General features: G+C 36.0%; 2 protein-coding genes across 3 annotated transcripts in view; one reads left to right on the top strand and one right to left on the bottom strand.

Annotated features, from left to right (window-relative positions):
• The window catches only part of RGS20 (regulator of G protein signaling 20), a 41,363-nt gene extending 35,265 nt beyond the window's left edge, over nucleotides 1–6,098 (top strand). For both annotated transcript variants that reach the window (XM_074819196.1, XM_074819205.1), the window contains exons 3-5: nucleotides 1,627–1,713; nucleotides 2,542–2,776; nucleotides 3,999–6,098. In XM_074819196.1, coding sequence (XP_074675297.1) covers nucleotides 1,627–1,713; nucleotides 2,542–2,776; nucleotides 3,999–4,187 — 511 coding nt within the window. In that variant the 3' untranslated portion in view covers nucleotides 4,188–6,098. The remainder of the gene's footprint in view (nucleotides 1–1,626; nucleotides 1,714–2,541; nucleotides 2,777–3,998) is intronic.
• A 5,311-nt stretch (nucleotides 6,099–11,409) lies between these two features.
• LOC141921130 (acyl-protein thioesterase 1) overlaps nucleotides 11,410–26,507 on the bottom strand; it is a 50,891-nt gene continuing 35,793 nt past the window's right edge. The window contains exons 11-17 of the mRNA XM_074819237.1: nucleotides 19,866–19,953; nucleotides 18,687–18,835; nucleotides 16,878–16,934; nucleotides 15,766–15,920; nucleotides 13,777–13,923; nucleotides 12,727–12,798; nucleotides 11,410–11,727 (exon numbers count right to left, since the gene is read on the bottom strand). Coding sequence (XP_074675338.1) covers nucleotides 11,719–11,727; nucleotides 12,727–12,798; nucleotides 13,777–13,923; nucleotides 15,766–15,920; nucleotides 16,878–16,934; nucleotides 18,687–18,835; nucleotides 19,866–19,953 — 677 coding nt within the window. The 3' untranslated portion in view covers nucleotides 11,410–11,718. The remainder of the gene's footprint in view (nucleotides 11,728–12,726; nucleotides 12,799–13,776; nucleotides 13,924–15,765; nucleotides 15,921–16,877; nucleotides 16,935–18,686; nucleotides 18,836–19,865; nucleotides 19,954–26,507) is intronic.

The following is a 26,507-nucleotide window of genomic DNA, read 5'->3' as shown; positions in this document are numbered from 1 at the left end:
ACTTTTTTTCCCCCCCCCTGAAAAGGGGAATTGAAATAGTTCATGGGTTTAAATGTATGGTTCGGATGTTGCAGAAAAAAAAGTGTTTGTAGTATCTGCTCTCCATCTTAGCAATAGGAAAGCTTTCCTACCTCTTCAATGCACGGACTGCCTTGGCAAAGAGAAAAGCAGGTCTCTGCAGATTATGGACTAACACTAGAGAAAGCAAAAGGAGGAGATAACCAGTAAATAGTAAGGCTGCAAATAAGACAAAGCCATGAGTTTAGAAGGCAAAAAGGAGAGAAAAATCAACGGATTTAACAAAAAGCCTTACTAGAGATAAATGAGATTCTTAACAATTAAGGCAATTAAACTGTTATAACATTAGCATTAAAGAAAGGTAAGATAGAAATGAAGAAATTAAGTTTTATATTTTCTTAGAAGTTATAACTGTATTGCTTTATTTCAGCTGGAGAATCCTTTTCATATAAATTACAGGTTATAATTCACCAGGAGCTTTTCTTCTTGACAAATTTTAAGCAGCCTTACCGATGACATGAACGTGTATTTGTATGCACGTGCATTTCTCACTACGCTACAATAGCCTATGAACTGGAACAGTCCCCACTCCCTAAAAAGAAGTATGTATATTCTCAAATCCAGTCTCAAAGGAAAAAGAATCATCTACAATTACAAAAGGAATTTTTAAAAACTAGTTATTTAAACTAACATTTGATGAAAGCAGCAGGAGTTTACAGCTACCCTTCTGTGGGACATGAAAAATTCTGTGATCACTAGTGATTGCAGCAAACATTCTTCTGTAATGCTACAAACAAACTAATACTCATTTCCAGTCAGACATACTCAAAATGATATTCAGCAATGATATATCTGCTCTTTGTGTGCCAGACCTCACATTCTGAAGCACATACTTTAAGTTGCAATCAATTACCACACAATCTGGCTATATCCACATTTGAAATCTGAAAGATGCTTACACTTCCAACATCACATACAGAAGTGTCTAGCTTGCTTAAAACCTGTGCTCCAGCCTCTGAACTCTGGCTTTCTTGTAACATGGTTTCACCATTCTAAACCAGTCTTGGCCCTCATTGTGCCTTATGGATATAAAAAATAGCCAAGGAGAAAAAAAAAAAAAAACAGAAACCAGAACAACCAACCTTTAAGTCTAACCCACATAAAACCACTGCATCTAGTGAACCTCAGTAAAAACACTGCATCAAGCATACACATTATAATAAGCATCAATGGAGAAAAGATTCAGTATGTGATAAAGGGTACTCATGAATACATATATATACACCATATATATATATACACACACCCTCATGTATACTCTATATAGGGAATTGGACTCGATCTTTATGGGTCCCTTCCAACTCAAGATATTCTATAAATCTACAGTCCCTGTATAGAAAGTCTGTGATACAATACTGAACAGTGTTCATCTACATTAAAGTTTACCAGGTAAAACTGATGTCAGAGTATAACTATGGGTAATGTCACTACTTGTTAGCTTCTGTCCTACCAGTCAATTTTTCTTTTAATATCAGAGGAAAAGCAACTGGTATATGTTCAGCCTTCTCCTCTATGAAGTTGACTAAAATTTTGTTTGCTACCTTGTAGTCTTACAGTTAGAAATCAAGAGGAGGAGAGAGCAAGAAGAACATCTCACGAACTCCAAGCAGAGGGTATTCCAAACTGTGAGGAAAGGTATGGTCTTTACTAAGTGTACTGTCAAGCTAAAATGAAGAAAACCCAAACCATACTAAATAAAGTGCATTACCTGAAATATGTAAATAATCATTATCTATTTGTCATTTATGCTGAATTTGCAGTCCTCTGTCTCTTTACCTCCTAAGGTGCCAAAGGTCTGACCTGTAATCTTTTACCTTATTTATACGCAGCATCTAACCACATCCCCACTTTCATAACATGGCAGACCAAAACCAGCATTGTAAACACAGTCTCTTTTTTCTGAACTACTTTTTAAATACATCCTGTTCCCACCCAGCAACTATGTGATGAAGCTAACTGTCAGTGCTCAGCCCTACAAAAATAATAAAAGAGGAGCTCAGATCCTCCCAAGAGTCAGGCAACTGTCTCTTCAGAATTGCTCAAACACGTAGGAGCACCTGTAAAACTGTAGTAGACAGGAGGGTACCTTTTATAGGGTTTGAATCATTGCTTCTTTCTATGTATTTTCATTCAATTTTTAACACTGATTCAACAAGGACTATTAGATATAGAAAAAATGCTTAGCTGTTGCAGAGGGACTTCTTTGTTGCAATTACTTTGAGCAGTAAACTGCAATTTCTGCATCAAAGTACTGGCAATCATCTGCATCGGAGCTTTTGATAAGCACACTTTTAAAACACATCTTATGTTTATTAGAGTTTGCACTTGGGTAGTTCTGGTGAGAAATTAAGAGCCCCATGAATCTTGCAATTTTGTTTCATCATGATGGCAGATGCCTCCGCCCAGCTGCAAAGAGTAATATTCACTCATTTCTCTCTTCTTGTCCTCTCCTCCTTCCTGAAGCCCTGCTCCTACTCTTGAAGAAGTAAATGCCTGGGCTCAATCATTTGACAAGTTGATGCTTACTCCAGCTGGCAGAAATGCTTTTCGTGAATTTCTACGAACAGAATTCAGTGAGGAAAACATGCTTTTCTGGATAGCCTGTGAGGAACTAAAACAAGAATCCAACAAAAGTGTCATTGAAGAAAAAGCAAGACTGATTTATGAAGATTATATTTCTATCCTTTCTCCAAAAGAGGTATATTACTTTTCCCAGTACATTATTTGATGTTGCTCTGCATAGTTAGTTCTAACATGCATTTAAAGCTACAACAATACCCAGCGAGAACTTTTCCCCCCCACATTCCACTGCCAACAAGTAGAGATTTAGGAGAAAAAGGCAGACCCATCACTGAGGTGAGATGGTCAAAACTAGCTGTAAGAAAGCTCCTCCTATGCTACGCTGGCATGCTCGTGTAAAATCTTTAGTTCAAGGCACAAATATACAGATGATCACTTATCCTGGCTCAACTTAAAATTTACTTATTGGACAAATCTGTTGCTTTTTCCTTTGCACTAGGAAGGTGGTGTGTGCATCTCTCCAAAAGCACAGTAACCACAAATAAAGTGTTACTTATAAGCACAAGTTGCTCAAAGAGCAGCAGAAAAATATGGCATAGAACACACTGATTTCCTGAAAGTTTTCAGAACTACCTATCGCTTTGCTGTTAGCAAACATGTGAAGTTTCAAAGACACCTCAGTTCAGTTTGAGTATAATCTTGCCAAGCAGGCTAGAATTTTAAACCTTCCAATATCCTTGCAAAACTCAATTGTTTGCAGTGCAAGCTATACTTTCATACTTATAAAAATGCTGTTTAAATCTAAGTAGTCTATTCCAGTAATACTGATATCTTTCTACAGAGACTAGAGCCTTGCAGAAAAAAAAAAAAAGACATTACTTGTATGTTGTATGAAATCATTATATAGCCATACCTGTGGTTCACATTAATTCACCCTGCTTTTTAACACAGGAATTTGATTAAGCTACAGCTTCCCAGGTTAAGGCTTTCATCTGTGCCATATTTTTTACTCTAAATTCAGTCTCTTTACAACAGCGCTAACTCCCAAGGAAACAAACTGTCACAAAAAATTACAAATCTTCTACTACAGAGCAGGAAGTTGGTCTGGAAATAGCCTGCCAGTTTCTCAGGTTTCAGCAATAATGGGATTGCAGGCAGTCTTGGTCAAAGTAAGGTCGCCTCAGTGAGAACATTTCTCTATCCATACTCAAGAGATTACTACTTTCAAATTTTACCACAGTAATTTTTTTGCCTAAGTATATTTAGCAGTTTTTACACTCTTGAAGAACACCAGCTGAAATGGTTAAAAAGACTGCCTTTTCAACCAATAAAATCAACCTGAAAATCCCCATATACTATTAACCACTATTATTTATCTGATTTTCTATTTTAATATGCAGGTCAGTCTGGACTCCAGAGTAAGAGAAGTTATTAACCGAAATATGCTGGAACCCTCGCAACACACCTTTGATGACGCACAGCTTCAAATTTATACCTTAATGCACAGAGACTCCTACCCACGGTTTATGAACTCTGCTATTTATAAGGACTTGCTTCGGTCCTTATCTGAAAAATCCACTGAAGCATAGAATTTTTTCTTAAATGTATTTATTTTGAAACAAACTGAACTCCGGGCTACACCAATCCACAGGGCATATAGAATTAATCAGATATTTACCTGAAAATAACTCAGGCAAGTTTTACTACAGACTGAATGACTTAAACCTGCACAAGGCTCTGACACAATCATCTAGCTACAGTTTCTGATCAAATTCAGTGTTACTTTGCAGAAGAGAATGAAGAGAAACTGTTGCTGTTCAAAAAATGCAGTATTTTTTCAAATGATGCAAGTTACAATGTATGTCTGAGGTACAAATATCAACTGAGCATGAAAACTATTATTTTATTTTCAAGTGGAGTGTTAGAACTTTCTTGAAAACCAAACCAGTTGCCCCATCCACGCTGTGACCGAAGTAAAAACAGTACTGTCAATACCTGGGTTACACTAGACAAAGTTTCACATATTGTACCTGGCACAGGTACACTCCACTTGTCTTGGTATATTTAATGCATATATGGTGTGCTAATGGAAATTGGTATGGCAATCTCAAGTTTATGAAACCTAATGGTTGAAATAATGCTGCCTATAAAAATCTTTTGCTGAAGAATTGTTATTTTACTACTGGAGTCTGCTGAAAGCATTTTTAAGTTCATATGGTTCATGTTTATAAAAGTTAAATTATTTAATTAAGAAGAAGAAGAGTCTGGGCATTTAAATTCCAAAATAAAGCACAAGAATTCTCACATATTATTCTCTTCCCTCAGTAGGTAGATGTAAGATTGCTCCTGAGAGGACAGCAGTATCAACCATCTTGGTTTTGTACATATTAAACTCTCCCATTACCTGACAGATCTTGTAAGGTTTCTATTACAGATATGCACACATTTAATTGACAAAAGGAGGAAGCTGGAACTACTGTTCTGACACAGAACTATTTTAGACTGTCCAAAAGAAAAGCAACAGCTCTATCCACTAATAAACCATGTTCATTTACAGTATCCTCAAAGCATTACACTTGATTTCTGGTCATACCTCAAAATCAGTAATCCCAGGAAGCGTAGGAAGAAAGAACATTGAATCCACATAATCTATGTGTAGATCTGTTATTCTAACTTCTTTAAATTATAAGATTCACTACAATTCCACTATATTAAACTTTAGAGTTTATAGTGGACTTCCACTGAATTGTACTTTTTCCTGCACATTTATTGAAATGAACCAAATGACACATATAGGTAGGAGAAGGAGACCTGAGGAACAAGAAAAAATACCTTAGAAGGGAAGAACCAGACAGGCATAGATCAGTGACATCTACTGTAGCCTTTCTAAAACCTACTCTTCACCTAATTCCAGCACTATGAAATGCACAAGATGGGGACTTTCTCTGAAAATAGGAAATGGGAATAACAAGGCAGAATTTAGGAGATCAATTAAATTGTTTCCTCAGTGCACTTGGCAAGACACATGTTCTCCCCTTACTGCGTTCATGTTATTAAACAAACAATGAGATTTTTCATTACACAGCACCACAGGAGATGACCCGATACACAGTAAGTTAACAATAGCTATGGACCAGTTTCATAGAATCATAGGATGGTTTGGGTTGGAAGGGACCTTAAAGATCATCTAGTTCCAACTCCCTGCCATGGGCAGGGACACCTTCCACTAGACCAGGTTGCTCAAAGCCCCATCCAGCCTGGCCTTTATCACTTCCAGAGAGGGGGCAGCCACAACCTCTCTGGGCAACCTGTGCCAGTGTCTCACCACTCTCACAGTAAAGAATGTCTTCTTAATATCTAACCTAAATCTACCCTCTTTCCATTTACAGAATCATAGAATCATTCAGGTTGGAAAAGACCCTTGGGATCATCGAGTCCAACCATCAGCCCTACTCTACAAAGTTCTCCCCTACCCCACATCCCCCAAACACTCATCTAAACGACCCTTAAACACATCCAGGGATGGTGACTCCACCACCTCCCTGGGCAGCCTATTCCACTGTCTGACCACTCTTTCTGTGAAAATTTTTTTTCTAATGTCCATTCTGAATCTCCCCTGTTGCAGTTTAAAGCAATTTCCTCTTGTTCTATCACTAATTACCTGTGAGAAGAGACCAGCACCAACCTCTCTACAATGTCCTTTCAGGTAGCTGTAGAGAGTGATGAGGTCTCCCCTCAGCCTTCTCCTCCTCAAACTAAACAGTCCCAGCTCCTTCAATCGCTTCTCATAAGATTTATTCTCCAGGATCTTCACCAGCTTCGTTGCCCTCCTCTGCACTGCTCCAGCACCTCGATATCCCTCTTGTATTGAGGTGCCCAAAACTGGACACAATACTCAAGGTGTGGCCTCACCAGGTTTAAAACCGTTACCTCTCATCCTGTTGCTACACTCCCTGATGAAAAGTCCCTCCCCATCTTTCCTGTAGGCCCCCTTTAAGTACTGGAAGGACACTATAAGGTCTCCCCAGAACCTTCTCTCCTCCAGGCTGAACAACCCCAACTCTCTCAGCCCGTCCTCATAAGGAAGGTGCTCCAGCCCCCTGATCATCTTTGTGGCCCTCCTCTAGACCCGCCTGTATTTCCATCATCTTCCAAAACCAAAATACTATTCTACATGTCAGCACAAAAAAGTAAACCAAAAAACTTGAGAGACAGCAAATCAAAGTGCTTCTGCCCTCTGTAGCACAACACTGGATGACTAAGTTAAGAAGAAGCCCTTCTATATATGACTACTTAAGACGGTCCAGTTAGTGGTCACCACTGCTTAATGTATCAACATTGGTTATCTCAGCTGATTTTCCAGTAAAAATACCCAAAGCACTATCAATACAGTTTCAGTTTACATAAACTATTACATGATAGGTAGTAACTGCAACAAAACAAACTAGATATATCAGTAAGGCAGTATTCATGGGGAGCTTGCAGTAAGACTGACAATGCTGTACTTGTTTTAATCAGGGTGGGTAAGAGTGTTCCAAAACTCTCATTTGAAAAAAATAAGTTTAAATAGGTCAAATTCAGCTTGCTGGAAAGATCAGACACACATCAAAAACAGATCAAAGTGTGTTATTTCATTAAATGGAGGATTTAATTTCTTTCAAGTTAACTTTCTTCCTTGCAAAGATACCTCATTAAGAGCTGGAAGACAGACCAAACACTCGTATTTTATATCAAACAATATATTCTGGTTTTCTGCAAGAAAAAGATGCAATGAAATTAGAGGGGAGAGAAAGCTGTATTGGTTTAGGTAGTTCTATGGTTAGCATTAGATTATTACAAGAAGAAAATAATAATTTCTAAGCTTATTTTCCACGTACCACAACTTCTAAGCAAGTAAAATCCTCTAGGCAATTTTCATTTTACTTCTGCATTACAATATACCGACATTTGCAATGCGCATCTTTCCTGAAAAACGTTAACAAATTTTAACACTGTGTTTTAAGTTTAAGCTTACACCCAACATCAATGGCAGAATGCTGGTCCCTAAATAACCTGACAATATGTCTTAAAAAACCCAAACAACCAACCCACTCCCCTAAATATCTTGTTACTTTGAGGATGTTTAATACAGGATTTCATTGAAGCGGGGCGGGGGGGAGGGGGAAGGAGGAAAACAAAAACCCACCTGTACAGAAGACAGGTTTTTAAGTACATTTCATTACTGTATATTTACTCATAATGCACAAACTTTTTTCAGGACAAAACTGAGTTGCACTGAAAAGGAGAAGTTACTCTAGACAAGCTATTACGTGAATAGCAGGAGAAAATCATATTGACACAAGACATTATTTATAATTCATCAAATAAGAAATTATGACAAAATCAATTTATCCTAGCTTGAAAATAAGCATGGTTGGTTTGTCTTGGCATTTATCTAACTGCAGGATATCATTAAGCTTTAACAACTTTCCAGTCCACTGGTATTCTCTCTTCAATATCTGCACTTTCACAAACCAGTAACTCCCACAGAACATGCATACTGTTAAAGACTGCTCTTTTCACCAGCCTGCTAAGCAGTATTAAAATTGCATGGGCTCCTTCAGCCAACATATTGTGCTTTACACTGACCTTTAAATTACAAAGTCATTAGCACAATGCAAACAAAGATTAAAAAAATTTCACATATATCCTGAAGGGCTCTACTGTATAAAAATAGATTAAAATTTATCACACAATCGTGTACTTATGCACTTAATGATTACAAAGGCTATCTGAAAAAGTGATGAGAAAGACTATCGCAATGTGAAGTAATCTTTAAACAAGTTTGCTCTAAACAGTACTTAAGAACACATCTGCCATGAAAGGGATCAGTATTATTTCAATGATATTAACGAAAGATTTTCTATATTAACATTGCAACTAAATTAATCCCAAGCCTTTTAAAATGGTAAAACAATTCAAGATTAGTGCTGATGTAGTGAAACAGAGCTGTATGAAATTGTAAAGAGCTGAAACTCCTCAGGTTTATTTATGCAAATGACTACTAATTACCTATTTCAAAAGGCATGAGTTTGAAAAGCAATACAACCACTTTTTGCAGAACAAAGGCTTCATGTTGATGAGTTCAAGTTCTACCTCAGCAGTATGGGTTGTAGGTTTCAATTTAAAGTTCACATACATGACCACAAGCGGAATCCTGAACTCAGGATAAAGAAAAGGCACTTCCTTTGCAATGCTTGGAAAGCGCAATAGGCCTTCAAAGTGGAATTCACAAAAGCCAGGATCACTGAGCACATACTTACCTTCTGCTTAGTGCTAGTCAAAAAGAATCATTCAGTACAAGATTTTTAAAACCCACACTTTCTCCTGAGCAAGTTACCAGAATTATATAAGGATAATGCCTTCTAACAAAGGATCCAGAAGCTGTGTTTTCTGAGCAGCTGAAACCTCTAGCTTGCCTTACAGAAGAAAGGTGGCATCCTTACATTTAAAAGGAGCATGGCCCATTTCTCTACTACATTAATGTAAAAACTACCTTAAGTTGCAGTGCAACTACGGTTAGTCTCTCTTTTGTCAAAGACAATTCAAATATCCACCAAGGTAATAAACAAACCTGCTATTCTTGGAAGGGAGAAATTCATCACCAGTTCTACTGGCATGTTTCACTGCGTATAATACACAAATGTACTGGGTCAGCTGTAGCACAACTGCAGCTCAGCTGCTGAAATGAGATTCAGTTCCAGCCCCACCTCTACATCCTTCACCCATACATCCTTCAGACTTTGCATCCTCTCACAGTGGAGAGCAATTTCAGACAACTGGGAGAGCACCTGTTGAACAGAGGTGCATTCAAAGCTCACTGATGGGCAGTTTTATTTTTGGATTTGGGTAGCCAAAGCATGAATAGTATTCTTTTTTTAGATCTAGTTCTTGGACTTCATCTTTCACTGCAAGAAAGAAACTGGCCTTTTTAACCTCAGGGACAGAAAAGAGAAGGGGTAAAGGCTGTTGCTAGGCCATCAGGTAACAGTAGGTGAAACAATGTTTTATTTGAACTCCTAGTTGGGTACACCTACATCACAAAGTGCTACCGCAGTTATAGTTCTTTACACAAAGTCCACATAAAATTCAGTAAGTATGGAAAGATGACTGCTGTATTTTCTCAAAAGGTAATTCTCCTAAGTGTCACACTGGGCATAAAGATTAAAGGACATATAGCATAAGGAAGGTAATGCAAAGCAACCTGTGCCTGCCCTGTATATATGCTGTGAACAGCATGGGAGACTTAGGTCTACTTGGCATCTGATCTGCAATCATTTTTAACACAATTTTTTGGACTTGTTCCTTTAGAACAAAGCACTGTAATTGATATTAAACGTCTGTCATTGGTTTGTTGCTGTCTTAAACAACTTGGAAAAAAAAAATCTTAAGAAGCAATCCTGCCAAAGGACCTACACACAGGCTAAAAATAAACCTATTCTGTTAGTACAAAAAAATAATGTTTTCTCAATTAGTGCATTAATATCAAATAAATTGAGTTTAAAACATTTTTATATGAAGTTATGCAAGAAACTTTAAATGCCGAACAATCTCCTTCATAAAAAAAAAAATGTTTGCATCTAAACTTCTATTTTAATTATTTTTCCTTTTAGCAGAGGAGCCACTTTTCCTTCCTTGAACAAGCTGACTGGAAACACTTGCTATATAAAGAATTTACCAAACACTTCTCATTTTGCAAAGCTCAAGTGTCATCATACTATTTCCAACTCATTTGTTATGATTGCCACCATCACGCAAAAAATATTTAACATAGAAAATCTTGTTTTTCCTTTACAGCCAAAGAATTCTTTCTCCAAAACCCACATGTACTCTTTCCATTCCCCCCATGAATCCTTTATACACTGCCAGGATAGACCTTCTCGGCCCCAGGCTTCGATAAATTAAATATCAACTTAGGTATAATGAAATAATTTAATCTCTTCTAAAGATGTTAACATATTTTTCCTTGAAAGCACATTTGAAAATACTTCTAAACATGTGCACTGTTAAAAAGCAGGCTCTAACAAAGCAGTATTTATATCATCCCACATATGGAAAAGACCATAACTTTAGTAATTTATTCTCACCTGCAGGTCTATGATTGACATCCGATACTCTACATCTCAAAATTCAGTTCATGAACAAAACTGATGTCATTTATATGAAGTGAATTTAGAATTAACTCCCCAGCCAGTTTATATTGTGATAAATTGGTTGGCTGGTGTTATTAGGACAGCCAGTGCCTTTGCTTATGTACAAAGCCTAAACCAAACCTGGTTGTCAAGCATGTTAAGTGAAACTGAACACTCAAATCAGATTTAACCAACTATTTGAAGACATTCCTAGAAATAATACCTACTGATAGAATGTAAAATACATGCTCTGGGCAATAAAATATATTGCATTGATCAAAGCTGTTTACATAACGAAGCTTAGCCAACCACTGCAAAAGAGGTTATCATATTCGCTAATAAATTTCCAAGCTCTGTGACCACAAATACAGTCCTAATTCAGAAACAGTACATACAAACTAGAGAGTTAACTAAATTGTGCTTTAGTTAACAACTGAGTTTAATGTAATCAGATGAAGTTACATACCTTTTCTCTTTGCAAAACTAGTGAACACAGCAGCAAAAAACAAAATTCCATTCTTACAACTGAACAAATGTGGAGAGGTAAAATACATATCGGAGGAGTGTGTATGTTTCAGACCGCAAAAAATACAGTACATTATTCACATAGTTAGAAAAAAACAAGCCAATTACCAAAATGTTTAATTGGTAAAAGTTTAATGTAACTTACTTATAAAAATGAAAAAATATTTTAACATTCACCATACAATTGAGCAACCTGGCCCTACTGACTATCAGCTATAGGAAGCCATTTAAGGAAATGTTGGTTGTGTCAAAACAAAAGCTAACTTCAGGCATGTATGCTGCTTTAAAACAACAAAAAAAGCCCCAAAAAACAAAACCCAAAAAACCTCTCATTTGCAGAAAGCTAGATGCTTAGCCTAGTTTTTTAAAGCTAATTACAAAATCCTCTTTCATACTGGTCCAGATGTCTTGACAATTTCTTCTTCTAACAGAACTGTCAAAAGAAAAGAATTTTTATGAGATCTTCACACAGCTTATTTCTAAATCTTTGCAAGAAGAAACAGAAATACAACACCATACTCAGGATATGAAAATTACTAGTACAAGCATTTGCTTATATCATAACCATTCCTTCACTCAAGCATCTTTATATGGACACTTTTGCAACTGCCACCTTACAGAAGGTTTCAAGGACAAATAAACTTTTCCCTGTACTGTATCAAACAATTTCTAAGCTTTATAAATTATTTAGGTATCTTGGAGTATAGATTTGAACAATATCCAGTAATAAGGCACATAAAACAAGATGCATAAAATACTTTCATGTAGTAATCAATGTATGCTGTGCACATGGTTCTGCAGAGCAGCATTCTTCATACAGAAAAATAACGGAATAAGGGTATCGTGCTTCATATTGCATGCTATTACATGTTAAACGGTAAATTTTACAGGCCATTTCAGTGTTTCTCCACTTCATCGGACTACTGGTATCCCTCAGAAGCTTTTACAATTCCCATTTCCTGAACTTAAAAAAAAATTTAAATTAAGTGATCACTGCCCTACACTTATCCTGACAAAGGAATATGGCAGCAGTCATTGCTTCATACCCTCTTCTTTTCAGAGTAGCAAAAAAAACAGAAAAAAACAAAAGGTCTAAAAAGGCCTATTCCACTCATCAAACCAGAGATTAAAAGGTTAGAATATCTTTGGGTGAAGAAAGGGAAGACACAGTGACTAACTTGCCACTACTTTGTATGGCAAAGCAGCGTTGTAACTAGATGTCACAAGGACTAAGTCAATATCCTGACTTCTCTCCCCCTTTGCCACTGCTCTACTTCTGTGATCTCATACCTTCAGTCAAAAATGCTTTTCTAACTTAAAGCTATTTTGCAATATCAACACGCAATATTATTTGTCATTTAATGTAAACCAAAATTAAGCACAGAGCCTAGTTGTCTGCTATCAAATATGCAGAGCGGTCTAACAGTCTTACCTTCCATCTGTTTCCACATTCATTACAGACAACAAATGTTGTCATGGGTTCATCAGCACTGCGGGTTTGAACCTTTGGCAAAGGCAAGAGCCAGAGCAGAAGAGGAAAATTAGTATCTTCAACTTTTGTTAGTACATGTTCAATGTAAAGGTTTAAAATCAAAGTTTAACATTAAGGAAACACATTTGGATAAAAATACAAGCTAACTTTCCATATCAGTTGAAACTGGTTTTTTGTCTAGACTGTAAAGTGATCATAAATCTATGTTTTGACAGATTTAGCAGCATTGAAGTATCAATTTCGGCATAGAAACTGTGCACATACTTCTAGGAAAAGATTCTGCAGTAAATCTACACGTTCAGTACAGCTTTACATATATTTACTGATGGAAAGGCTTAAAAGTCTCATGATTGAAAAACAGCTATCTACTTAAAGCATCTAATATACAGTATTAAATTATAAATGCAGCTGATCCTATGATGAAAATGAAATGCCCTGAAGCACTGCTAAACAAATTAAAGCTCTTCTTGCACTTATTTTCTAATTAAAATAGAAAAAGGTTGTAGGAATGATTGTAGATTAGGGTCTAGTGATAGTCAAATGGTAGATTTTATATATATACACGTATATTTATTATATGTATGTATCATTATTTTCTGTTATTTGTTCCCTCTGTAAAGAAAAGTTTATACACATTAAAAACAGTAAATGTCAACATTTACTAAAACCAGTATGTCAAGTTCTCCTTGACATAAAATCATATTAATATAAGATGTAAGAGGAATCAGCAAAAACTCAGCATTGCAAAGAAACTGACATTTCAGGCTATATAGCTACTCAGCTTAGATTTACGTAAAAATCTTTGGTAAATTAATACAACAAACATTCTTTACATAAGCACACCTAAGTAGCTCCAACTATCTTCACATGTTTTGTAATTTGTTAGCATTTTGTTAACAGTTCATTTCGTAACTAAAACTTTCTCTGACAATCTTTATATAGGACTTCAGCTTTGAAAAAGGAAAACGAAGAGTCTGAAAAAACATGTACCTGCGTGTATGTACAGTTCTTCTTTTTGCACTTGCCACATGTAAACAGATCAGTTTGGGTACCTCCTGTTTTAGCCATCTGGTGCTCTCTGATAGCTTCTTTGGTCAGATTTTTGCGCATTTCTTTCAGCTCATCACTTGCCATTTCCTGTTATGGATAACAGCAGAGTTTACTAAGGAGTTTTAGTTTTAAACAAGTCACTACCACTGTGCAAGCCCATACCATTTTTTATTTAGAATCCACGAACAACAACTCTATTGAAGGGCAAAGTAATTCTTTCTACACATTTTCAATTTTATAAGATTTAAGTTGGGATATTTCAACAGCACAGAAGCTACAAAAAGTTTAGAATGTTGGGGTTTTTTATGCAGCTGGAAAAAATAAAATCAGTAAAAGTTACACAATATCAAACACATAGAAACATTTTTATGCAGAGACAAGATAGAGGACTTAAAAGTCTCAAAAGAGATGAGGAAAAAGATCCTCTCCCTAGGTTAGATCCTTGAATAATCATCTCATTGACCTACATAAGATTACTATAGGGAAAATTTACATTATTTTTACTATTGCCATATTTGTACTGAGAAATACAGTATAGCCATTATTTACCATATGTTACCAGAAATCATATACAGTTAGTTGCAAAACACTAACTGAAGAGCTCATATTCACCAATTTTCTTCTCCTTTAAAACAGTTCTAGCGTGCAGGATCTCCACAATGTATAGTAATCAAGTGTGCACAGCAAAAACAAGTTGTTCCATTTTTCTTCAATAAAATTTTACTCCACATACCATGTAGATGTGGAATGCAAATCTTTTATTAATACTGTTTCACTTAGAAGTAACCTTAACACTAAAGGGTTTTTTAGCCATTAAAATTTTAATCCACGACAAAGAACAGGCACTGGACAATATAAAATATATGTTTGTGCATATGTACATACACACATGTGGAACAAAAAACTTCACAATATGTACTGAAGATACAATTGACTATTCTTTACACATTCCTTTATGAGCATTTGCCCTAACCTTTAGATAAAGCTATAGAAAGAAAACAAAAAAACAAAAGACCCTTTCGTTTAGAATAAAGCTAATCATGATTTTCATTATTTGATCATAAATTTAATTTCTTTCTATCTCCAAGACACTCCTTTATACCTGAATTGGGGGGGGGGGGGGGGGCTAGAATCCAACACATACAAGCAGAACTACAAAACTGAAGCCAGATGTTAACTGTGCTTTTGTTTTTCTCTCCCTTAAAAATCTAATTTTTCATTTAACTTCCTAGATTTGTTTTGATTTGTAAAGACAGGGAGCATCTTAACAGGAATTTCTATTTGAGTGTCCAAAATGTTCTTTCAATAACACACATTTGATTCTAAGGGCAATTCTCTTAGCTTCTTTCTCCTACCATTTATGACTTTTTTTATTTATTAAGTTTCCTTCAAAATCACTTGAAGTATTCAAGAGATAGATTCAAGAGATGAGCTTTAAATTAACACTGAAAATGCCAACAGGAGAGGGAATGAGCTTTAAAACCACAGTACTATACCTTGCACAGGAGTATAAACAGCAGAGGTTAGCATTTGAAAAATAAATGGCAAGACAGGCTAACACTTATATATCCAGGAAGGTGAATGGGAAAGCAGCTTGGAGGCACTAGCCAGTCATATTTACACCTTCCTAAACTTAAACTCACTGATATATCATGTGGCCTTTTAAAAACTGCACAAGATACCATGTTTCCGGAAATTTACATGCAACAGCTTACCTGCCTTCTGACTTACAGACAAAATCAGATATTTAGGAACCATTAGCAGACACAACCTTCATTTCCTCTGCCCCAACACAGCCCTGTAATTCAGACTGTGCAAGCCACAGTCTTTCAAAAGTGCAGGCAGCTTACATAATTTTTTATGGCTAATAAATACAGGTCAGGATGTAAGTCCAATAGGGAAATAGTTCAAGACCTATGTTTTACTTACCTCTGCTGTCATTTTGGCAAACTTGTCAGGAGGAATGTTCCCACATAACACATTTTTCCTTAGGTTAGGATTCTTTGCATCCTTGAGATTTGCTATTCTACTTCGTACCCTATTTTTGTATTTCATATCAGTGTTTTTTAATTCTTGAAAAATAGGTGCTTTGGATTTAAGGAACAAAACATTAACAAGTAAAAGAGCACTCTAAAGAATTCATTTTGGGGGCAACTCTTCCAAAACAATGTACTTCACTGTTGATCAAGTCCAACCCCCCAAACCCAACCAACAGTTACTTTCCTGTTCAACACAGCAGACTTCACATCCTTCTGAAGCCTAATCATAGCTCAGCACACGGTCAGTGAAATGCAAATTTTTGGGTAGTAGGATCTCAACTGAAATTGTGAAAAGTCACCCATAAATTTTTGTCCAGTTCCTTAACCTCATCTTGATTAACTGATTTCTAAACCAATATTCAAACACTGGCAGCTCACTGACAGAATTTTAAAACAGACTTGCAAGAGAAACAGGAAATTTCTTAACAGGAACGGTGGCTGAATAATTACTAAAGGACATAACAAGTTAGAATCATGAAGCTTAGACTATTTCTATGTTTAATACTCCCTCCCCCCCCAAAAAAAAACCTAAAATAAAAAGCCCTGACCTCCACTTTGTAACTATGCAAACACTGCTACCAGAACAACCCTTTCAAAAACTACAAATTCATTTAGAAATAAACTTGCAGAAAATAAAGACATTAGAAAAAGATTAAAACCATTAACAAGAAGAGATTTAAAAATAACAGAGAAGAGCCCAGCATTTTATGTCAGAATGCTGCAGTAAGATACAAGATTGCTGCTGCAAGGAAAACATACCGAACAGAACAAACCCACACACACTCACCTACACATTCCTACATGTTTTAAAGCAAATCATTTAGGTTGTGTTGTTTTAAACACTAAATTTCTACGCTGATGTGTTGAACAGTTTGCTAATGTTTTAAATGAAATTAAAAATATTCAATACATAGATCAAGTTAATCAAACATTATCAATGCTTTTAAAAAACACTCTTGTTCTAGAGCACATAGACATACACACATATACAACAAAGGATATCTTCTTCAATCTGAGAACCCAGCTCTTCCTCATCAGCACCAATGGCAATGTAATCATCTGAGAAAAACAAGCATTGAAATATTAGCAACCTGACAATCTTAGTGTTCTACATTCCTGAGAGCCCATTCAACACTGCAAAAACTCAACAAATTATGGAACAACTACAGTGATTTTTCCCTTTTGTATAGGAAAGTTTAATTTACTGTATACTTCTCCTTTCATAACTTTATTACTGGGAAGAACAAAAATAAGTGAAGAGCAACAGAAGTTTAAAAAATAGAACAACCCTAAATCTTTTACAAAACCAGAAATTCTTACACTTAGTTGCAAACAAAAAGTAGTGACAAAAAACTTTGATATAAGGAAGAATTTTGAAGATTCTAACAGGTTTGGCAAACACCCATCTCCACAGCATATCTATGCATAGAATAGACTATTATGAAAACATTTTGTATTGCGTTTCATCTGTTCTCTCAGTCCACACAATACAAGCATAGCAATTAACGTTTTGCATGCATGCAAGAGGATTTCCTTAGAAACATAGTAATTAAGCAACAGAAACAATATTATTAGATGTTTTTAAAAATGCAAATCAGAGATGTATCATAAAACATGTAAATTAGAAGAAATAAACCATAGCAATCTTGAAGACAATGCAACATGACCTAAAACGCTCAAGATAATTGTTTACTGTTTCTGACCAAAACCCTTACTCATAAAGACAGCTGCCTTTCCAAGATAGCTTAGGACAAATTAGATACAGTATGTTTTCCTCCTTCTCATTTTAACATGGATGTACTTCAATGAGTAATCCAAATACCATTTCCCCTTCGATCTCATGCAGAAGGCCATAAAACCAGAAAACAACCTTATTTTTTGAGATTGGCATTCAACCCATGGATGATCAGTTTATATGTGCTGTAGAAAGTAACACAGCAAAAAAAGCCCTTGGAAAACTAGCTATGAACTATGTATCCGATGACCACCAACTCGTGGTCTTTAGTCAGCTTTGACTACTGTCTGTATCTGAATTTACGTGAATTAAAAGAAAGAGTAAAAGAGAGAAGAGGCTAAAAATGGATGATTCAGAAGTCTGCTTACACTGGGTCGGGTTACACTAAGCTAAGAAAAGAGGAACCAGACCTGGGTTATAAGTTCTGGCAGAAGAGAAGGACCCACAAGAAAAAATTCAGGTCATTCTGAGGAGTTTGACTTTTAGTTTGCTCCTTATCTAGCCTATCATTCAATTTATCAGTTTAAAGACACCTAAGTGTACATGAGGGGGGAAAAGAAAAAACCCCAGCCAAAGAACTTACAGATGCCCAAGAGGCATGAAGATAGAGCATACAAGACTCTTACTAGGAGTATGTCAAGATTAAATCAAAACAGAAAGGCAGCCTTCAAAAACCAAAATCTGAAGGCCCAGAGGATCTCTGATGTAAAAAAGGCAGGCATGTATACGCTGGCACTCTCAGAGATAAGACAAAAAAAACAGTTTCCACAAAAATATTTAAATCAGGCATTAAGGAGGCAATAACCTTCCTGAAAAGAAATTCCATTGCAGGCAAGGTATCAGACGAACAGAAGCCACAAAATGTCCCATATCATCAGCAACCAAAATGTATTTCAATACATTCCCATGCTGTCAAGGTTACTCATTACTTGCAATGTGGGTGAACTGGCCTATGGGCATATACACACAAATGGACATAAACAGGGTTTATCCTACCCTATCGGGCAGGAGTGGGAAGGACTGAAATGGAGAAGAAGGAAATAGTTAAACTTGAAAATATAGGCTACAAAGCTCACCTCCCGTCCTGAGAGCTGCAGAGAGCATTTCTCTACATTTCACTCTTACAGAATCCGAAGTGCTTGGAGCCCGGGGAAAAGAAGGGATGAAAGAATTTGAGGGAGCACTACCCTCCTCCTTCCTGCTGCTGGAATTGCTGCTTGAACTGCTAAAAAAAGGCAAAAAGAAAACTAATATTAATGTTTTTTCTCCCTCTTCAAATAACTTTGTTCCAGGGCAAAAAACAGGCTTTTTGCTATATCCCTTTGAAGGTAATCCAAAAAAAGAACACAGGCCACCTTTCTAAGGCTAACTGAATTCACATAAATTTAAAAGTGTTTTTAGAATATTCACCAGGGTATTCCACACAATAGACACACAGCTTGTATTTCATTCCATTACACTGCATATAAGTTTCAGTTCTCAATTCTCTACATTAACATGAAGTCTTTTTTTTTCCCCCCATAGAACTTTACAATAAGAAACAGTGAAGATACATCACACTAATATTCACTCTGCAGTGAATACATTGCATTCGGTCTGTTTACTGTACTGAAGTGGTACCATGGTCACAAACAATCAATGTAACTGTAGACCAAAAAGTCTTCAGCTTGCATCAGGACAAATGGTTACAGGTTAAATTTCAATTTGAAAATGGCTGCTGGAAACAGATTCTAAAACCAGAAATGTATAGAAGAAATGGACTTGCAGTTACTATTTTGTACATGTTCTTTAGCTCCTACAGTGTCATTAATGAGCTCATTTTTTCTGAAAATATGTATTTTATTTACCAAAAAGAGTGCAGAATGAGATTGTTTATTAAATATAAAAGGTAAGAGACAAAAATAGTCTTCTAAACCTCTAACATATGCAATTACCACAAAGCTGTGACAAAGTTGTTTTACAGTTCTCAAAGCTCAGTGCTAGCATTGAGAGAATAAGAAGTATTTGACCAATGAGACAGATGGACTAAACAATAACTAGTCTGGCCATATCTTGCCCTGTGGCTTTTTTTTTTTTTTTTTTTTTATGTCAGCAGCAGCACAATTAACTTCCCTAACAGACCATTTCTTGTACAATGGTTTGTATTTCAGAAAATAATGTGGAAGCTGTCTCCAGTATGACAAATTTGGACCAAAGAGTTTAATGTTAATTTATACTGAGGGAGATTATTTGTATAGTCATGGAGAATTAAGCACCTTTCTTCTCTTGCTTCAGGGCTGTTTTGTGAGGACGACGCAGCCTCCTTTTTCTTTTCTTCAGAATCTTTATCAGTTGAAGGTCCATCTGGAAATACAAAACATGAGAAACTCTTTTACCCAGAAATAGTAACCAATTTAAAGCAGTGGTAAAATATCTTTGATGATTTCTCCTGAACCAGTTGGAAATGCTATCAGCTCCCACTCTCTGCTTTGACCTTCTCTTGCAGTACAGCCTTCCACTCCCCAACACAACACCCTCCACAACCCAGAAAATGGAAAATATGACAACATTTCAGATCCTTCGAGTCAAATCCAGCTTCTGCTTAAACTGGCAATGAAGATATGCTGAAAACATGGACATTTATGACTTGTTTTTGCCAACACTGCTGCATGAGGTAGACAACTTCTTAAACTACTGCATCAAGTCTCTGGAGTTTGTCTTCCATGTTTTAAATGTGAGTTCCTACTAAATACATGCCATTCTTTTTAATTATATTCACAGGCTTTCTACCAAAGGACTAAACCAAACAAAACTGTGGTGTGAAAGCTACAATCGTTGCCAAAAAATATAAAAGATCATTTTCATATGCTTTTGAAGGAGTTTTCCAGACACAAAGTATTTTCTGTGATAGCCCTTAAATAATTTGTCTTAATGTTTAAAAATATTTGAATTTGCCTTCCCCATACAGGCTATGTTTAATGACAATTTTATAAAGAAAAGAGACAAAAGCCTTTATTAAAAAGGGCAATCACAACATTTAACTTTAACCTAGCGAGAACACATACACCCTTCTATTGTAAAGAAGAATTCAGAGTGGCTAAATAAAGCTCCTGCTGATTTGCTCTCTAGAAAGGCTGACTCTCCACTGCCTACAGAAAAAGCCTGGCAAGACTGGCATCACTCACTGACAGTTAAGATTTTGTGAATTCCTCTCTCCAAGCCCTTATAAAGCTGCCATTACACTTCTAAATCCATACACTGTATTATTTGGATAAGCATCTATTACAAACTTTTAAAAGGACTAAAAACAGGTTAAGAAAAGGAGGGAAATCTTAATGTCCTGAACTAGGTATCTAAATCCTTCTTTAAACATCTAAAAGTATCCTCACATTTCCCAAAAAGCCCCATTCCCACATTTCTCAGGGGAACTTGGTGGTATAGAACTCACAAAATCATGTCTCTTACTCAAGCACTGAGCTCTTTTTTCCTTTCCTAGAGAGTAGAAAATTACTGTTCTGGCTTATTTTTAATATGAACAATTTACATTTAAAGCTACACAGGAAAGATATTAAACTGAACAGGATTTTGCTCCATTTCTTAGCTTTAAAGGAATTTATCAAATCAAGTTTCACTTCCTTAAAAAAAGCATCATCACCATAAAAGGAGACCAAAGACAGCCATACTGGACAAGACCAAGCAGCCATCTACTATTCTGTCAGCCTACAAAAGATGCCTACAAAACAGTGTAAGAACCAGACAAGCACACAAAATGCTTCTCCAGAATATTTCCCCAGACTTCAAGAGCTTAAAAGTTTAGTGATCTCCTCACCCATTGTTTGTAACTTTTTATTCAATTCTTGATAAATTGCTCCATTACAGAAAAAAAGGAAAATTAAACACAATAGCTGATGCACTTGGACTGACTGTCTTTAATAAAATAAAGGTGTTATTAAAAAAATCCTAAAATAAATTTATCAATTATTGTTTATAAAAAAGTAATTTCACTAAGAAAACAAACAAGGCTATAAACTGAATGGATCACAGAAGTTCTTTGCTACGACACCTGAAGCACACAATACAAGAGAAAGAAAACAAATCCCATTTTTATCATTCATATTCACATGACTACCCTATGACAACAAATGCTTACATGATATATAATTTCTAAAAAGATTCTAAGTGTGCATGGAATCTCATTTACCCTCATCTTTTTTCAAGTACATGATCATTTTTGTCACAGGCTTTAAGGCAAACTGATAGGTTGAACAGGTATCTTGGGGTACAGTTCAAGTTCTGCAAAGCAGCACAGCTGCCTTAGAGCTGAGCTCTGCTTCAGCCCATTTACCTCCACATTCTTTTCTGGCACACAAGTTGTCAAATTCAGAGTTGACCTAGGTATCTCCTGCTTATTTGGCATCAAATACACCACTATGGTATAGCCAGAACCTAGTTTTAGTTTATCAAACACTTCCCTTTAGTCCAGCACCATTTCATCAGAGAAGACAGGCACCTGAGAACATCTGCCAATACACCAATTGCTTCTTTCAATTACAGAGGGCAGGGTATAAGTGAGGCACGGGGATAAAGCAAGAGGTAAAAGCACAGCTCTTCCTACACCTGTAGACCAGTTTACACAAGTATGCCAAGGTCAAACTCCAGTGGCTGAGACAACTGGATCATCTTCAGCAAATGTCTTCAACATGACAATTTCTTTAATCACTTAGAGTTTACACATACTTTTGTTTAATCCAGTTTCAGAAATCTGAAAATAAGAATATTCTCTGTTTGCTTGAAATATTCTCTAAAGTCATTCACTCTTATGTATTATAAATTGGAAGGCACCGAGAAGTGATCCAATGTCAAGCAGTATGTATTCTTAAAACTCACATATTAATAAGGATTTCTTACTTTATTAAAATACTGTATTGACAAAAGAATAGAATGCAATTAACAGCCTGCTAGACAGCATTTCAACTACCCTCTGGGGAAAGGAAAAAAAAATTATTCTTGAGAAACTAAGAGTCCCTACTAATTAACTTATTTTATATTCAATGGCCAGACTCTAACACAAAGGAAGAATGACAGCTAATGGGAACTACAACCAATCATAGAAATTCTAATGAAGTAAAATGGAAAAAATGGCCCTCTGAAAGATATTTAAAAATTCCAATGAGCAAGTGATTCACATCAGGAAGCCTACAGAACATCATAATATTTGCATAATATAAATTACAACTTGCTTTAAAGAGGTACAATTACTTTCTCAACTTAGTACAGCTATTAAAACTCACCAAAACTTTTTTTCAGAAAGAAATTAAAATTATCATCAATTTCAGGACTGAAAACTGTAACTTCACAGTTTTAGCTACACAGCTTCAAAAGGCCATAAAAAAATCTTTAAGCTTTTTTTTAAACAACATAAGCTAGTTTATGTTAATGTTTCTTTAAAATACAAAGAATAAGCTAGTAACAGGAATTGACTATTAGCCACTGGAATAAGACTATCAAATTCTGACTACTGCATTGCAGTTTCTATCTGGGACTTGCAATTAATTCAAAAGATACCTCTACCTCTTCCAGTAAAATAATCTCTCCAGGATAAAACATGACATGACAGTGTCCTCTGTTACCAGAACAAAGTTTTTAATATAGTAATATATGGCCAGTGATAACATAACTAATGTGAATGTTAGAAACCATTAATAGCTTCATTGTAGATTATTTTAATTATATTACAAGTGAGCTCAAGACATTTGCAAGTATCAAGAAAAAATAGAAAATAAAAACATTTAATGTTATTAATTTATAAACCTAAATAAGTTTCAAAATTTTTAAAGTAAGAGTTTTTCAGGAATGTTAATGAGAGGTGGCTAGTTATTCCCTGGAAGCACATGAGAATTTACTTTAGTGGGTTATCATATGTTACCAATTCAGATATCACCACCAAAACTTGGAAAGTGTCCCGAGTATTCAGTTTAAATAAAGAAAAGAGATATGAGAACAGGTAACAGATGGCATAGTCATTAATTTAACAATGACCTTCATATTTAATAATTCTTTAGGCCCCATTTTCCAAACCCTGGTTCAAATAATCTTGAGATGCACAAGCAGCTACACTTGTCAGCAATTCCTCTGCAAGACATAGTAAAACATGAAGGTAAAATCCAAAAAGCTTCTTCCCAGTAGCAGCATAGGGAGGAATAACATCTAAAATCTATAAATAAACAACAAAATCATGAACTATGGCATTTATTTAAAAGATTTTATCACAAGTGACGGAAAAGCATAACACTAACTTCTTTGTTATATGTGCTTTTTCTCCTATACAGTATGATACAATTTGCATCATGTGTTATTATCTCTCTATTGATAATCCCAACAATTATAGATATACCAATTGTACATGGAACAGTCCCAAATATACATTTGACCAGAGGTGATTTCCACAGCTCATACTTGATATGGAAATGAAACTACTGAAATTATTTTTGCACTTGATTCTACTTGATATCTTAAAGACACATACTCTTCTTATCAATTGTAAACAATACTCTTAAACACGATTAGACTGTAATTTAGGTACTTTGGTCAATAACAGGTTTTTTTGAGCAAGACCAGTAGGTTACTAGATGGATCTCCTTGAACAATTTTACCCAATGACAGCGTTACCATACCTGTAAGATAGTGCTAGACTGTACCAGCTTGCTCCAATAGAATCAAACCCAGGTTCAAAATAATGAAGGACTGTATGAACAAAGTGATCAGAGTAGAACACTTCTGTTAAGTTTTGCTGGTGTTACCGTCTCTTGACAACAGTAAGCACTTAAATATTGTTTTAAAATAAAATTACTCAGACAAGCACTTTTTTGAAATAGGCATTTCAAATGTTCACGGACCTGTTCTTAGTTTTTAATACAGGCAACAGATTATCACACTTGCACTTAATGTTAATGTTATCGTCTAGTCATTCTGCACTTCCAGTTCAGTACATAAACTTACTAGAGCTAAGTTTAGAGGTCTGGACATTCTTTTTCACTGTATACTCTTAGAGTTCAATAAGTATTGTGATGGAAAATGTTAAAATTCCTTAAAGAATTTGTTGGTGTTTAATATAAAGGAACCCTCCTCATAACCTAAATGGGTATGCATAGATTCATTATCTGCATAGCATACTCTGTATACTCAGCTACTTGGCAAAACAATCATTATTTGCAAATCCCATGTTACAACTGAAGAGTATTTTATTCCGAGGCCCAAATTTGCTTCCATATGTAAATTGTGACCAACTCAGCTGTGTGGTTTAACGTTCTTTCAGCAACAGCTGAAAGCAGTCTTACACTGTAGCTCACTCAGCAAGTCACTTCAGACAAAAGCTCACAAGTCCTTTGCCAGGCAGCTTCCAACCCCCCCTGAAAAGCCACTGGTAACCTGGCATGGCTCTACTCAAGCCATAAACATCTAGGGGATTCACAACCTTACTTTGATTTCTTCTCATGTTTCCCATACATTCTTAAAACATAAGTTCCAATAGCACTGAACTTAAATAGTACATGCAGCCTGAACAGTCAACAAAACTTGCCTAAATTCAAAATGTCATTTATAAAAATAACTCACAAAGACTTCAGCTCTCTGAGTACAATGCTTGGTACGATTAACAGCTGTCCGCTTCTGTTGCCATCTTTGATCCATACCATTTTACATGCACTATAAACAGCATAATCGAAACTGATTTCTCAAGCAGCTCAACATATGGTATTTCGTATTCTTCTGAGAAAGTCAAAACTAATGACAAAACAGAATAAGAGTACTTTGTAAGATTCCCACCCATATTTCACACAGCCCAGATACCCTATCTTCCACAGTTACAAGATTTTAAGTTCTAATGAATTATTAAGCAGTGAAATGAGAAGTGAAACATTTGGCCTACTACGCTTTATTACAAGGTTTACATGACAATCAAGGAGAATTTAACCACCCAGAAGTTTTGAATACAAACAGTGCTGCATTTTCAGGAATAATTTGATTTTATGTAAGTGCACAACCACAACTATACTAGACCTGGGACAGTAATATGCATGCAATGTCTGCCCTGTAACAAAATTACTGCATGAACAAAGGTCACATACCACTGCCTCAAGAAGGAACTCTTCAATTACGCTAATGTCAAATACTTGCTATCTGCTTTCCAGTTCCTCACATGTTTGACTTCACCCGATGCAAGCAGCCTCAGGTAGATTCTCTGAACTGTCTGAAAACAATCTGAAGGTAGCAAGCCATCAAAAGGGGAAGATCCACCATGCTCCAGCTGTACATTACTGCATCAATTCCTGTGCAGGGAACAGTAACTGCAAATAGGCTGGACCAAAGAACTGATACAGCTGAAATTTAAGCCAGAAGAAATGAACAAAACAAATACTTCCCAGCTCTGGTTGCCTGGATAACCACTTGAGCACTAGCTGTAGCACAGGAGGGAGGAAGGAGGCGCCTGTGCAGAAGAGAAGCCAGGACCACCCCTTTCAGCAGCAGCCTACACTCAGATCAACCTGCTGTGACCATCAAGCACCACAGACTTATTCCAGACTTCTACAGCATGAACACTGTCTGGTCCTCAGGTAGAAATAATACTCCCCATGTTTCACAATGTTTGAACACTTAAAGATCAGTCAGCTATAAGTAACAATATAGTAAGACAAGAGCTCTAAGTAACAATATAGTAAGACAAGTTTGACTGACTTAAGATACTGTGTTAAAAAAGAAGACAGAAAACTATTTTTACTGTCTCAACAAATAAATAACAATTCCTTTGCTCAAAGAACAGCAATACATAGAAAGGTCAGGCTCCTCCACAGAAAAAAGCAGCATCTGAGGGCACTTGTAAAATTTGAGAATTCTGTGGGAGAAAAAAGAGTATTTCTTCT

This window comes from Strix aluco, chromosome 1 (assembly GCF_031877795.1).
Source record: "Strix aluco isolate bStrAlu1 chromosome 1, bStrAlu1.hap1, whole genome shotgun sequence".
In the NCBI taxonomy this organism is placed as follows: domain Eukaryota; kingdom Metazoa; phylum Chordata; class Aves; order Strigiformes; family Strigidae; genus Strix; species Strix aluco.
This window is presented reverse-complemented; position numbering and strand designations above follow the sequence as displayed.